The sequence below is a fragment of the Apis dorsata genome, unplaced genomic scaffold (assembly GCF_000469605.1).
Source record: "Apis dorsata unplaced genomic scaffold, Apis dorsata 1.3 scaffold_172, whole genome shotgun sequence".
Lineage (NCBI taxonomy): Eukaryota > Metazoa > Arthropoda > Insecta > Hymenoptera > Apidae > Apis > Apis dorsata.
Window position 1 is genome coordinate 484,620 of NW_006263460.1, and position 15,720 is coordinate 500,339.

The following is a 15,720-nucleotide window of genomic DNA, read 5'->3' on the forward strand; positions in this document are numbered from 1 at the left end:
ATTTGAAGCAAAATTTTTTTTATAAATGCATAATAATTAAAATTTAAGGTATTTAAAAATAAGTATCGATACCGATACTTAAAGAATAAATAATTATTTTAAATTATAATATTTATTTTTATTATGTTTAAACAAAGTTTATGAATTTTTTGAATGAAAATTAAATTCTTAATGTATATTTCTAATTAATGAAAAATACACGAACATTTTGTTAAAAAGAAATTATTTTAAATATTATAAAAAGTTAAAAAAAATAATGCAATTTTTTACGATATATTATTAAAACGTATCTTAAATTCCAAAAATTCCATTTCTCATGATTTTTTGAATAAATATTATCCATATTTCGCAGCAAACAACAAATTATAATAATTTGTCCGAATTTGTGATTCGCCAAATACTAAAAAATGTTCGTCAATCTGGAAACACTTTGTGGATTCGTAATAGTGTTTATTGCGTTTTATTATTATTTAACAACTAACAACAATTTTTGGAAAAATCGTGACATACCTGGACCAAAACCCACCATTGGTTTCGGAAATATGCGGACAGTAATGTTTGGAAAGGAATCGTTTCCAGAATTTCTTACTACGATATACAATGAATATAAGGACGAACAGATGATTGGAATATTTTTTAGAAAAAGGCCTGTCTTGCTTCTCAAAGATTTTGATCTCATCAAAGATGTTATGATTAAAGATTTTTCAAAATTCGCGAATCGAGGATTTTTAAAAACGAATCCAGTAAGTATATATACGTAGCGTGAAAGAAATTTTATATCTTGCATTCAAATAATTTCAATAAATAAACATTTTTTTTACATTCAATTCATATTAGAATAAAATAAAAAATTGAAAATGAAGTTTTTAATGGATCTTATATTAAAATTGAAATTGAACGAGAGTTATTTTCGTTGCATTTCGTTTTTAATTTATTATTAATAATAAGAAAAGTAAATATAATCGATATATTGTACGATCTTTCAACGAATACAGAAAGTTCCATTGACTAATCACCTTTTCGCTCTGGAAGTGAAAAGATGGCGGCCGCTGAGGAACCATCTCTCCCCAGTATTTACATCGGGCAAACTGAAAGCAACATTCGCACAAATTCTTAACTGTTCCAACGATCTTGTGACTTATATAGACACGTTGTTGAAGATAGAGGAGTCTATAAATATGCGCGAAGTTGCCGCTAAATTCACCACCGACGTAATCGGAAGCTGCGTCTTTGGGATCGAGATGAATTCATTGTCGGAGAAAGAGAGTGAATTCCGTCGAATTGGTAGAAATATTTTTGCCACTAATCTTACAAATATATTAAAGATTAGATTGCTACAAAGCATGCCGCTCCTGCATTCTTTGTTCTGTAATATTTTATCCGACGAAGAAACGGAAATGTTTATGAGAATTACCAAAGAGACAATCGAATATAGAGAGAAGAACAACATTGTCAGACCGGATTTTATGAATATACTTCTGGAACTTAGGAAACATCCCGAAAGGATTGCTGATATTGGTTAGTATACAAATTATTAATAAATTTGTGAAACAATAATAAATTAGGATTACGATTCTACGAGTAAAAATAAATGAAAACATAAATTAAAATTGATTAAATTTTGCGTCGATGAGACAGAGATGATATAATCCTTGTTGGATGAAACCATACATGCAGAAATATATATATATCGAAGATCAAATATTTAATATTATTTTTTTGATGTCATACTTATTTATTAAAATCTTTGAAATTTTTATCGAATTTATTTATTTTCCTATTATATAGAATTAACGGATGATCTGTTAGCCGCACAAGCATATATTTTCTTTGCGGCTGGTTTCGAGACCTCTTCGACGACAATATCCAATGCTTTGTACGAATTAGCTTTGAATCACGATATGCAAGACAAATTGCGACAAGAAATTAAGGAATTCGAGGCAAAGAATGACGGAGAGTGGAGGTATGAAACCATTAAAGAGATGCAATACCTGGGAAAAATATTTTATGGTGAGTGCTACGATATTTTTCTTCAAAATTCATCTTGGCTTTAAATTTTTGATTTAAGTTATTTTACAGATTAATTAGTATTTAAATTTATTTTAAGAATATAATTTCTTAATTAGTTTATTTTTTTTCTAACTTTTAAAATGTTAATCGTTAATTATCATAATAGTATAATTTATTCTTATTTTATTTAAAGAAACGCTAAGAAAGTATCCAGCATTGCCATTTTTGAGCAGGGAATCAATGATCGACGATTATACGTTTCGAAATACTAAATTAACGATTTCCAAAGGTATATTGGTCTGGATACCCGTTTTTCCCATTCATCACGATCCAAATATTTATCCAGACCCAGAAAAGTTTGATCCTGAAAGATTTACCGAGGATAAGATAAAAGAAAGGAATCTCATGCACTATTTCCCTTTTGGACACGGACCAAGAAACTGTATAGGCACGTATAATACAAATTTGAGATTAAATCAATTTTTAAATAACGATGAACTTATAAAATTATTACATATATATATATATATATTATTGAAAAGCGAATCATATTCCCGTTTATTTTATTTAAGTTTAACTAATTTATTTCAGGTGCACGTTTTGCAATTTATCAAACAAAAATTGGTCTGATAAAAATCCTCCGTAATTACAAGGTTGATATTTGCTCTAAAACATTAATTCCTTATAAATATGATCCTTTTTCGTTTATCTTAGTACCGTTAGGTGGTTTATATTTGAAAATGACTAAAATACAAGATTGAATATTTACTATTAATTAAATATTTATATTTAATTATGTGCGCAATTTAATTGTATTTAGGAAAAAATTGCATAGTACTTAATTAAATTGTACATAAATACTTGTTGTGAATAATTATAAAATTTAATGGGTACCTTGTATGCAAAAACAAAACAATCATTTATACATTTATCATTATATTTATCAATAATGTTATCGCAATAAAACATTGTTAATATAACATAAAAAGTTAAACGATTTTGTTACGAAAATAAATAAAATAATAATTAATAAGCGTCATTGCATTGATAATTAATAATTTTAAGAATTAGTCTAAAAAAAAATTTATTGTAAATAATATATTATATCAAGAATGTATAATAATGTATAAAGTATTAATATATTCATAATATATTTTTTTCGAACAATAGAAATTTTATATAAAATGCAAATTTAATAAATAAGCTCATTATCAATTATGATATTAGATTATGACTTAATAAAGCTTCAAACGATATTTTCGTATATCAATTTTTGTATTTGTTTTCGCTTTTAAAAACGAATTTCTAAATTTATCTTTTTAAACTATATATCAAATTAATATATCAATATTTTGTATATTATATGTACAAGATAGATAATAGAATATGATAATCATAAATTTAATTCGCTCACACTTTAATATAAATTGATGAACAATAAATGTTATTATATATCAAAAAATAAAAAAGAATACCGATATTTTATATTTTGTTATTTAAAGAATTTTCTTTTCAAGAAAATTTTAATTATTCGCAATTTTTATCTTACGATTAGATAAAAACGAGTTTTCGACAATTATGCAAATTGTTTGAATAAAAAATATCGGCGATATCGCATTCATAATTTATAAATACATGATAATTAATTTTTCATGGTTGATTTTAATATTCATGATTGATCATTTAATAATGATAATTACTAAAATATTTAAATTAGAAAAAGTGTCAAATTAAATTTTATTATCTTTTATTAAAAACACAATCTAATAATTTCACTATTCAAACAATATATAGATATTCAAATGAAATATTTTTAAACTTGTACTCGCAATAATTCGCTATTGCTCATAACTATTCATAAATAGATCAATTTTTGAAGATATATCATCTTCTGAACGAACATCTTTTTTTATTTAATTTAAATATTTTTTTGCTGTTTATTGATTTGTTATTGGTTATAATTGTGGATGCAGTATTATAACTTATAAATTGGGAAATAAAATTAAAAAATACCTGTTGTAATTTCGTAAAATAAATTTGGATATTAAAAAAAAAAAAAATTGTCCAATACCAAAAGAAGATTTTTATAAATTTTTAGATTGGATACATTTTTTGTCAGTAAAATAAATTTTCTTTTATTAATATTAATTATAAAGATTTTAATGTGATGAATGAATTTCAAAAAAAATGTAATTTAATTAACTTAAATAAACATTCAATATTATTTACGCAATTTAATTAATACGCATATAAATATGGATATAAAAACTGCAATTAATCGATCAGCTGTATATTTACGTCAATTGTTGCTAATAACACATTTTTATAATATTTATTAAGAATTAATAATATGTTATAATGTAACCTTAACTTTTTTCAGAAGAGAAAAAAAAAAACATTTTTTAAATTGCAATGTCGCAACTATATCAATTCAAAATAGATCAATTTTTATTTTTATTACATTTTTATTACATATTTTAAAAATCACATGATTTCGCTGATTTTATTCTGCGTATTTCATAGCATTAACTAAATTAGCATTGTTTGATAAATTTTAACTTTTTTTCGATTTTGTAATCTTTAATAATCATTTCTTAATATACTGAATATAAATCTGCAAACCATTCTTTTCAGAATTCATAGTTTTTATTAAAATTAATTTTAAAAAACATAACATAAGAATCTAGAAAAAAATTAAATCATATTATGCTTAGATAATTATAGAGCAGATTTTTTTTATTAAGAAAAGCATCAAAGGAAATTACCAAATCATTTTTGTTTTCAATATACAAGTTATTAATATATTTGTGGACATTTGGAAAACGTCCTAAAAGCCAAAATAAATACAAAAATTGATACATAAATACGCCGTAGTATGGCATACCATTCTCTTCATCTAACACAAATTAATTTGTTTATAATTTAATAAATAATTTTTATATAACAACTTCTGCCTTTGTTTTAACAGAAAATTAACTTTTTAAAATGTTTTTTTTTCGAACAAAATATAACGAAATATATCAATATCTTGTATGTATTGTAAATATTTTTTTTGAAAAATAATATAAATCTCTAAAGGTGTTAATAACTTATTATTTTTTTTTATAAAAAATGATTAGAATCGAATGTTATATTTGAAAGCGTTACATTATTGAAATAAATTTGATCTTTGCACATTCATTTACAAAAAACTGTAGAAAGAAAGGGAAAGAGAGAAAGAGAAGAAATTATTTTCTCCTTGAAATTAATTACAATTTCATACGAAATATTTTTTTATATAATTTCGAACATTTTTTTTTTTAAATTTGTCTCATATACAATGTGGAAGATCAATAACATTACTACAAAATTACAAATTTCAATTAAATTCACCATGAATTGAAAAAGAAACGCCATGGATATATGCAAAATTCAACAAATAAAAATGAAAATACGAGATTAGATCTAAAATAAAAAAGATAATATCGATAAATATTATTATATTATTTTTTTATTTATTATATTTATATTATATAGCAAAAAATCTGCATAAGTATATGTAATTCTTGTACATGTATATATGTGTCTGTGTAATTATACGTAATTATCTAACAGATGTTATAAATCTGATAAATTGTTTGACAAATCTGCAGTGAATGTTGAATCGCCTTCGGTGTAATATTAGGATAGAGAATCTATACCGATACGCCGAGTACAAAAAGTAAATATTAAATAATTGCAATTCAGATATTACATTCAATTAAAATTTAGCAATTATTTATATTCAATTTGAGTATATTCCATTTTTAATTCTTAATATCGGATGTTATTTACGTTGGATATTCGGACGTAGTCAAATTTATAATAGTAAAATAATTTATTAAGTGAAAATTGAATTGTGAATTTTTAATTTAGATTCAATATAAGTTTAAAGTGTATTATAAATTTTGATAATTAAAAAAAAAATGTATCGCATAAATTTGAAAATTATATATTAAAATTAAACAATAGTTCTTTATAAAAATATATAAAAATATAAAATTATGAAATAATGTTATTTTATATTTTTTTCTTTTTTTTATAAGAAATTAGCCAATAAATAATTTTTGAATTCATTTCATGATATATGAAATATTATTCATAATATAATTGTTTCGTTGTATCGTTTCTAGTTTTGCGAGTTTTTGAAAAAAAAAATTTTTTTTTCATGCATTATTCATTTTATTACGTTAAATTAAATTTTAATAATTATTTAATTAAGAATTATTTGTATTTTTCAGTTCACTGCAGATTAATGTTTAATTTCAAATTTAAAAAATGATCGCCAATTTGGAAATTTTCTGTGGCATAATAGTAGTACTTATTGCGTTCTATTATTATATAACGGCTCGAAACAATTTTTGGAAAATTCGTGGTATACCTGGACCAGAACCTCTACCTGGATTCGGCAATGTCTTGATGATAGTTTTAGGAAAGGAAGCGCCTTATCAATTTTTAAAGAGGGTGTACAATGAATATAAAAACGAAGCTTTGATCGGAGTATTTATGAAAACATATCCTGCCTTGATTGTCAAAGATCCCGATCTTATCAAGGATATTATGATTAAAGATTTTTGCAAGTTTCCTAATCGAGGATTCCCAAAAAGTGATCCAGTTAGTATAAACACGAATAAATATTTATAATTTATTTATTTATTAATTGCATATTTTCATTTTTCCACATTTTTCGTTTAAAAAAAAAGTTTGTTTTTTATAAATTCATCGAATTATCAAATTTTGATATTTCATTTTTAAAACGTATCAAATAAATAATAGAAGAATAAATAGTGATTTCAATTATTTATGGAATATAAATGAAAAGTCTTTCGTGTAATTTCGTATACATATTTTTAGACAATAATTAGAAATATAATTTGATTAACTTTTTAAAATACAAATCCTATCTTTAAATATTTTCTATTATATCTATTTTTCTTAACGTGTATTATTCTAAATTATTTTAAATTTCTCGTTTATATTCGTCTATAATAGGTAGATCCACTGAGCCAGCATCTCTTCTTAGTGGAGGCAGAGAAATGGCGGCCATTAAGAACCCAATTATCTCCAGTGTTCTCGACGGGTAAACTGAAAGGAACATTCGCTCAAATTCTTGATTGTTCCAATCATTTTGTGACTTATATGGACAAATTGGTGAAAATGGGAGAGCCGATCGACGTGCGAGAAGTTACCGCCAAATTTACCACGGACGTAATTGGAAGTTGCGTGTTTGGCATCAAGATGAACTCGTTGTCGGAAAAGGAAAGTGAATTTCGTCGATTCGGAAGACAAATTTTTGCTACGAATTTCTTAAAGATGTTGAGACTCAGGATAAAACAATTCTTGCCGATGCTTCACTATTTACTCGTTCGTATATTACCAGCGGATCAAGAAACGAAAATAATGTTGAAGTTAACTAAAGACACGTTTAAGTTTAGAGAGGCGCACAATATTGTCAGACCGGATTTCATGAATATACTTATGGATCTCAAGAAACATCCTGAAAAGGTTCCTACTCTTGGTTAGTATGTAATTTTTAAAATTGATAAATCTTTACACACGAATGAATGTACGAACAATTGGTAAGCGCAATTGATGCTACAAATTACTACGTTCTAGATTGAAACTTTTAATGGAAAAGTACTGTTTATAACTTATTTTATAATTTTTGAACTTCATCATTCAATCATTTCTTCAGAATTATAATTCTTCTTATATTATTAGAATAGAATTAGCATTTGGAAAAAATGATTGGACAAATATTCAACGTTTAACAACTTTTTAACATAATATTCAGTACTTCTAATATCCATTTTTCCTATTCTTATTAGATTTGACAGATGGTTTGTTAGCCGCGCAAGCATTCATTTTCTTTGCTGCTGGTTTTGAGACCTCCTCGACGACAGTAGCTAATACCCTTTATGAATTAGCTTTGAATCCTGATATCCAAGAAAAATTGCGACAAGAAATTAAGGAATTTGAGGCAAATAACAATGGAGAGTGGAAATACGAAACTATACAAGAAATGAAATATTTAGATAAAACATTTAAAGGTAGGTAATTAACTTGGAATTAAATATAAAATGATAATTATATTCAGTATTTAGAAATTTGTTGTATTTAAATGTAAAAATTTCATCTAGATACAATATTTTTCCAATATTTTCTGCAAAAAGTAACATAACACAAAAGTCATATGATTTTATGAGAAACAAATCTATACTTCCATTCTTATAAGAATTACATTACAATTCAAAATTGAAATTTTATAAAATATTCGGCTTCAGATGTTCAAAAATTTTAAAAATAATTTCTCGTACTAAAAAATAAGATAAAATCAGAAATAAAAAAAAGAAAAAATTGTGTTCTCAATTTCTTTTGTTTTTTAATTATTGGAATAATAAATGGATTAACGAAAATATTTCTAAGTAAATCTCCATGTACAAAAAAATGTAGGAATTGAAGTAATATAGTGATCTTCAAACTTAATGAAATAAAGGTTTATTGCCAATATGGTCCAATCATTAAATCTTTATAGCTAATCGCCATTATCATTTATATATCTATTCAACGTTATGTTGATCATGTATATTAAAAATTGTAGAAAACAAATTCCACATAACGTTGAAAAGCAAATTACATTGTGTTTCTTGCTGCTTTAATTATCCTATGTTTCGTTCATGCTAAAAAAATATATCTCCATTAATTTTCAATTGTCAATAATTAAAATTAGAAATTTGTTCATTGTTTCATTTTGCTGTGTTCATTTAAATGTTTATGATAATGTGTATGTCATATTTTAAGGTCAAAACGCATTAAAGACATTCCATTATCTATATTATCTTCATAGTAACTTCATTTTTATTTGATTTACAGAAACGCTAAGAAAGTATCCAGTATTGCCATATTTGAGCAGAAGGGCAGTCGAGGATTATACTTTCGAAGGCACTAAAGTATCGATTCCCAAAGACACATTGATCTGTATACCAATTTATCCTATTCACCACGATTCAAGTATCTATCCAAATCCAGGAAAGTTCGATCCTGAAAGATTTTCGGAAGATGAGGTAAAGAAAAGGCATTCCATGCACTATTTCCCTTTTGGACACGGACCTAGAAATTGTATCGGTATGTAACGATTTTAATAGAGACATATTGTACATTGGCAGATATTTACATTTTTTTTACATAATTAAAATTACATAAAATTATTTTTGACAATAATAAAAGAAAATTAATTAAAATTCTGATAGAGAGACTTTAAAAATAAATATAAGATACATATTTAAAAAATATTTCATAATTAAAAAAAATTAGAGTGCATGCATTTATAAAAAGAAAGTGTATTATATTTAAATATATATTTAAATATTATTTGATATTTAAATTAATTTGTATATATTTCGTTCCAGGTTTACGATTTGCGACTTACCAATCAAAAATTGGACTAATTAAAATCCTCTCTAATTACAAAATTGATATTTGTGATAAAACAGTAATTCCTTATAAATATAATCCATTTTCATTCATTTCGTTACCATTAGGTGGTATATTCTTAAAGATAACCAAATTAGAGAATTGATACAATGTTCCTTTAAATTGATAGAATTGTTTAATGTTACGATATACATATTGTATATTATAAACATTATAAGCATATTATATATATTTATGATATATATATTATATATATATATAATTATTGAGATATATGTAATTATTACAGTCATTGTTAATTGTGTTATAATGATATTTTGGTAAGGTTAAGATGATAAAATTGGCAAGCATTATTTTTTTTCTTCTTCTTTTAATTTTTAAATTTCTTTCTCTTCCTATAACATATTCCTACAAATAACACATAATATGTAAATTTTATAAAATAGATATTTATTTAATATGAGAGAAATCTAATAATGGTTAAATAATAAAATTATACAATATAATTATAAATGTCAAAAAATTTAATAAGTGATTTTTCAAACTAGAATCAAAAAACAAAAATTAGAAATGAATCAGATATTTCAAACTCGAAATACTAAGTGATGAAAGAAGAAATGGATTGTTAAAATTTAATCCAAAAATTTTATTATTTAACCGTTATTAGATTTCTCTCATATTAAATAAATATAAAAAAATGTTTAATAATTAGAAAAATAATATGTACATTTGAATCTAAATATTTTAAAAAAAGATTGTACGTATCTAGAAAAGAAAATTTTATATTATTATATTTATTTAATATTTAGTATATTTTATATTTAATATATTCATTTTTTTTTTTTTTTGATACATAAATCTAAAATCTAATTTAAAACATATAAATACTACTACTACTATATTATTACATGCTATTTTATTATATATATTTTGTAATTTATAAATAAATATATATGTAATTACTTTGTATACGTGTCTGATTTTTTTCTTATATTTTTTTAATAAAACATTAATTAATCTATGTTTATATAATATTTTTCTTTATTAAAGTAATTAAAGCGATATTTATAAACATTTATTATCATTCATCAGATTATTTTCTTAATATATTTATGAATAATTTTTTTTTCATACAAACGTAACTGCTGATTATAATATACGTTTTATGCAATTGCAACCAATTAACCAATTAATTAATTTTATTAATACCATTTGTATTGCTACTTATATTCAAATTAGAAATAAAATCACATCTCTCAAATGTCTCTTTCTTAACATTATATTTAGATAAATATTTGCTATAAATATTTTTAAGCACAAGTATTTATCTTTTTCGCGATTGATTTTGAAACTTTCTTAATCAATATCTTGTATGAATTAGCTTAAATCAAGATATACTAAGATATACTTAAAAAAATTAAAAGAAGAAATAAAGAAGATATGATACTAAAAGATAAATGATATATTTGAACAAAATATTTAAAGATAAGAATCATATTATTCCATTGTAAAAAAAAAAGAAAATTAATATTAAAAGATTTAATATAATTTAATAAAATTTATTTTTTAAAATATTATGATAAATATAGGATAAATAAAGGTTAATATATTCGAGGGATACTTTTAGAAGCAATTTTAGAAGCCAAAGTAAACATAAAAATATCGATTGAGCCATATTTATTAAGTTATAAGTTATAAGTTTAAGTTTGCGTTAGATGGAGCGAGATATTAGAGTAAGAATATTATTTTTGTTACATCGTTGCATCACGTCGTGGCGCTGTATGTCATTCTATTTCTATTTCGCTTCATCTAAAACCTTGCTAATAACTTAATAAATAAACTTTAATATATTTTTATTTACCAATTTTTATGCTTGTTTTGGTTTCTAGAATCGATCCTCTAAAGAGAAATTGAGAATTAAATTGTATACATTATTTTCTATATAGAAATATTAAAAAAATATTTATTTCTAATAACTGCATTTTTCAAAATATGAAATTATTATTACCAAAGAAAATGAATTTATGGATATGTGTATACTATTCACGATAATCCAGATATCTACTCTGATTCAATGAAATTTGATCTCGAAAGATTTACACAGGAGAATATGAAAACAAGAAATTCCATGATGTTTTTTAATTTTTGATGGTCCAAAAAATTACATAGTATGAATAAAATAATAATTCAACACTTTTTTAAACTTCAAGTAGTATAATTTAAAATTAAAATAATTGAATAGAAAGAAAAGTTTCTAGTAATTTTTTTTTTTATATAATTTCTTATATAAATTTTATTTTCTTTTTTATATAATTGTTAAACAAACTGTAACTCAAAAACAATTTAAACTCAGTTAAGAATTGCTTTTTGATTAAGTTATTAAAAAATTATTAAAAATCCATTCCATTTCAATTTAATAATTTTATTTTCAATATCGTAATATTGAATTGAAACTTTTTTTTTTCTTTTTTTTTTTTTAAATCATTATCATCTTATATTATTTATTTCAGGCATTCGTAAATTATCAAATGAAAATTGGATTAATAATGATATTGCATAATTATACAGTTCATCTTTGTGAAAAAATAAAAAATCCATGAGATTGATCCATGAAAAATCTATTTTCATTCATAATGTGCCCGAAAGATGGATTATACTTAAAAATAACTAAAGATAAAAAATAACGATAGATTTTTAAATTAAAAAATTATTGAGATTCTTTTTTCTTCTATTCTGTACTTGTTATTTATTACCTGTTAATTAATTACTCTGAAAAATGTTAATTTATTTTATAAATGATTTTTTCAAATATTTTAATTGACAAATTTTGAAATATTAAAAATAATAAATTGAGGATTATTTCTTAAATATCAAGTTACATTTTTTTTCCATTTTTTTATATATTGTAATTGACAAGAAACAATAATAAATAAATTAAAGAGAAATAAAAAAAATTTTTTTAAATTTCTTTGAATATTTGTACATCTATTTTTGTTAAGCGGAAATAAATACTTAATACGGAACAAGGATTAATTTAAATTGATATTTACAATAGACACCCATTTAATTTAATCGTTTATCTTTTTTATTACATCATCATTCTCTAAAACAAGAGTAATCTCGTGATATTTACTCCGTTAGTATCAGTTGACGTTCGACCGTGATACGTAATAAATCTCAGGCAGAGATTTTTCTTTTATCTCACAAAGACTGGACAATTTGTAATAATTTTGTATAGATCAGTGCATATAAGTGCGTAAAGAATTAGTTTTTATATAATCCTTATATTTCAAACATTTGTGCAGCAAATAATTACTCTTTTATATTTTTCATAAATAACTATTCAAAAAATTTAACATATTATTTATAATATGCAACTGAATAGAATAATTAAAAAAAATTTATTAACAATTATTAATAATTGAAAAATTAATTATGCATTTTTCCAAGAAATTTTATAAAAATTATTATTATCTAGATTTTTATCTATTTAAATATATACATATTATATCACTTTTCTAGTTTACAATATTATATTACAATATCATTTCAATATTGAAACTAAGTTTCGAATAAAAAAAAAGGAAAAATATGATAATTAAATCTATCGTCAAAATCTAATTATGACAAAATCTAATTATCCATTTTTTCATAAAAATTGAGATATAAAATTTAAAATTATTCCTTTTCAAAATGATATTTATTTATTATTTATTATTTTTTAATAATTTAATAATACTTAATAAATATTTAATAAATATTTATTGAATCTATCTATCTTCTTCTAATATTTAATTTGCTGATATGATAATATATTTATTCTAATTAATATATAAATTATTATATTATAAATAATTATATAAGAAATACAAATTAATAATTCTTATCACATTTTTTTACATTAATCATAACCAATATAAGTAGTTTTTTACGTTAATCATAACCAATACAGTAATAATATATTTGTAATATGAAATATCATATTTAAAATATCTATATAATTTAATATAAAAATTATTTTATATATATAATTACTTATTAAGAGTTAGAAAAAATAAGCATTACACAATAGAGATAAGATAAGATATAAATTATGATATATAAGATATATGAATATTATATTCACAATTCAGTAGTATTTAAATATATAAATTTCACTTTTGCTTTCTTTGATTTTTATTTCGAATATTTCGATCATTATATATATGATACTATTTAACTCATCCAGAATTTTTTCAAAATTTTTGAAAACTTGAAAACATTTGAGATGATCAAAATGAAAAAATATTACGATTTTTATAAAAAGAAAGGATTAAATTCGTCAAATAATATATCAATCGAAATAACTAAAACTTTATTTATTTTAAATAATATAATTTGATGATAAAGTGTTCTAGTAATAAAACACAGCAATTACGTTCTTCATAGATACCAATTGTTCAATGTCGCTGAAGATTGACTTCATTGCTACTTCAATCATTTATTTCTTACGTCTCAACGATCATTGAAGATATTTCATTTTGAAGTGAAATTAAAATTTATTTTGATTTCCTCCATAAAAAGCCAATAGTTATATTATATATCGGAAAAAGTTGTGAAGAATTGACGATATATTCATTGTAATTCATCGAACAAAGAAAAAATTTAAAACGATATCGATAAATTTTATAATGTGGTTCAAGGACAATCCCCTATTAATAAAAATGATTATCAGATACTTATATCATCAATTGTTTTTTAAATATTTATCCAATGTATTATGTTGATATTTATTATAATTTAAATTTATTATTCCAAATTTTTTTTGATATATATGATCCAATCACGAACTTAATACGAATTAATACAAAATTTTCAAATATATGTATATTTTATAATAAAAAGTTACAGCTAGCATAAACGTACTTTAATTAATAAAATTTTATTTACACAGGATATTTGAAACATGGATTTTTTCCAAATTTTTTGCGCCATTTGCATAATGCTTCTTGCCATCTATTACTATTATACGTCAATTTACAACTATTGGAAAGTTCGTGGAATACCTGGACCAGAACCAACTATCATCACTGGCAATTTTATGGAAGTTTTCCTCAAAAAAATATCGATAAACGATAAATTGAGATTTTTATACAATAAATACAAGAATGAGCCAATGTTCGGAATATTCGAAGGATCGTCGCCTATTCTTGTTCTTAACGATTTAGATCTGATCAAAGATGTTCTCATCAAGGATTTCTCTATATTTTCTAACCGAGGTTTTCGCATATTTCCAAAGGTATTATATTATATTGAAATTTTTCATCACATAATTCATAATTTTTCATTGATCCATAATTTTCTGCTTTTATCTAGCAATTACATTATTATTGCTTATGGATTATTACTTATTCACGAAAATGTTCGAATAACTTATAAAAAAGGCATAATTAAAGTAAGCTATTTGATCACGAAGTTAATATATTTTAAACGATAATATATTTTAAACGATTAAACGATTGATTGTAACAGTTATCTTATCATTTTATTTGTTGAGAAATATATTTTTCATTAAACAATTAATTTTTGAGAAAAAAAATCTTTTATTTTTCTAAGGCGGAACCATTGGGAGAGCATCTGTTCGCTTTGGAGACTGAAAGATGGCGACCGATGAGAGCGAAACTCTCACCGATATTCACCTCTGGCAAGCTAAAAGAGATGTTCCCACTTATCATAGAATGCTCTAAAAATATGGAGCCATATTTAGACAAAATAGCGGAGAGGGGGAAATATATAGAATGCCGTGATCTGGCTGCGAAATTTACAACTGACGTGATCGGTAGCTGCGCTTTTGGGATCGACATGAATTCTATATCGGACAAGGACAGCGAATTTCGTATAATCGGCAGAAAATTATTCACACCCACCTTTAAAACAATAGTCAGGGATGTCTGCAGGCAATTTTTGCCAGGATTGTACGATGTGATTGGTCACAAGCTCCAAGTGAAAGAAGTAAATGAATTTTTGACGAATTTAATCAAGGACACGATTAATTACAGAAAAGAGAATAAAATAGTTAGACCCGATTTTGTTAATACATTGATAGAGCTTAAAGATCATCCAGAGAAATTAGAGAGTATAAGTATGTCATTTAAAATCAATTTTTTTTTTAAATAATTAAAAATAAATTTGATACAATATTATCAATGATTTTCAATGAATTTCAATCTATTTTTTTTTTTTTTTTTTTTACAGAACTGACAGATTCCATGATTGCTT

General features: G+C 23.1%; 3 protein-coding genes across 4 annotated transcripts in view; all 3 read left to right on the forward strand.

Annotated features, from left to right (window-relative positions):
- The window catches only part of LOC102681730 (probable cytochrome P450 6a14), an 8,847-nt gene extending 5,965 nt beyond the window's left edge, over nucleotides 1-2,882 (forward strand). Inside the window, exons 1-6 of one of the 2 annotated variants that reach the window (XM_006614208.1) lie at nucleotides 6-48; nucleotides 353-743; nucleotides 996-1,518; nucleotides 1,789-2,010; nucleotides 2,204-2,458; nucleotides 2,602-2,882. In XM_006614208.1, coding sequence (XP_006614271.1) covers nucleotides 408-743; nucleotides 996-1,518; nucleotides 1,789-2,010; nucleotides 2,204-2,458; nucleotides 2,602-2,771 — 1,506 coding nt within the window. In that variant the 5' untranslated portion in view covers nucleotides 6-48; nucleotides 353-407 and the 3' untranslated portion in view covers nucleotides 2,772-2,882. Of the gene's footprint in view, nucleotides 1-5; nucleotides 49-352; nucleotides 744-995; nucleotides 1,519-1,788; nucleotides 2,011-2,203; nucleotides 2,459-2,601 lie in introns of those variants that run through there. The other variant, XM_031509758.1, reaches the window with a different exon arrangement.
- Nucleotides 2,883-6,275: 3,393 nt separating this feature from the next.
- Nucleotides 6,276-15,720, forward strand: part of LOC102681329 (cytochrome P450 6a8-like) — a 32,312-nt gene continuing 22,867 nt past the window's right edge. The window contains exons 1-2 of the mRNA XM_031509754.1: nucleotides 6,276-6,642; nucleotides 7,021-7,063. Of these exons, the coding sequence (XP_031365614.1) occupies nucleotides 6,307-6,642; nucleotides 7,021-7,063 (379 nt within the window). The 5' untranslated portion in view covers nucleotides 6,276-6,306. The remainder of the gene's footprint in view (nucleotides 6,643-7,020; nucleotides 7,064-15,720) is intronic.
- Nucleotides 12,588-15,720, forward strand: part of LOC116185414 (probable cytochrome P450 6a14) — a 4,343-nt gene continuing 1,210 nt past the window's right edge. Inside the window, exons 1-4 of the mRNA XM_031509759.1 lie at nucleotides 12,588-12,714; nucleotides 14,396-14,740; nucleotides 15,058-15,583; nucleotides 15,697-15,718. Coding sequence (XP_031365619.1) covers nucleotides 14,408-14,740; nucleotides 15,058-15,583; nucleotides 15,697-15,718 — 881 coding nt within the window. The 5' untranslated portion in view covers nucleotides 12,588-12,714; nucleotides 14,396-14,407. The remainder of the gene's footprint in view (nucleotides 12,715-14,395; nucleotides 14,741-15,057; nucleotides 15,584-15,696; nucleotides 15,719-15,720) is intronic.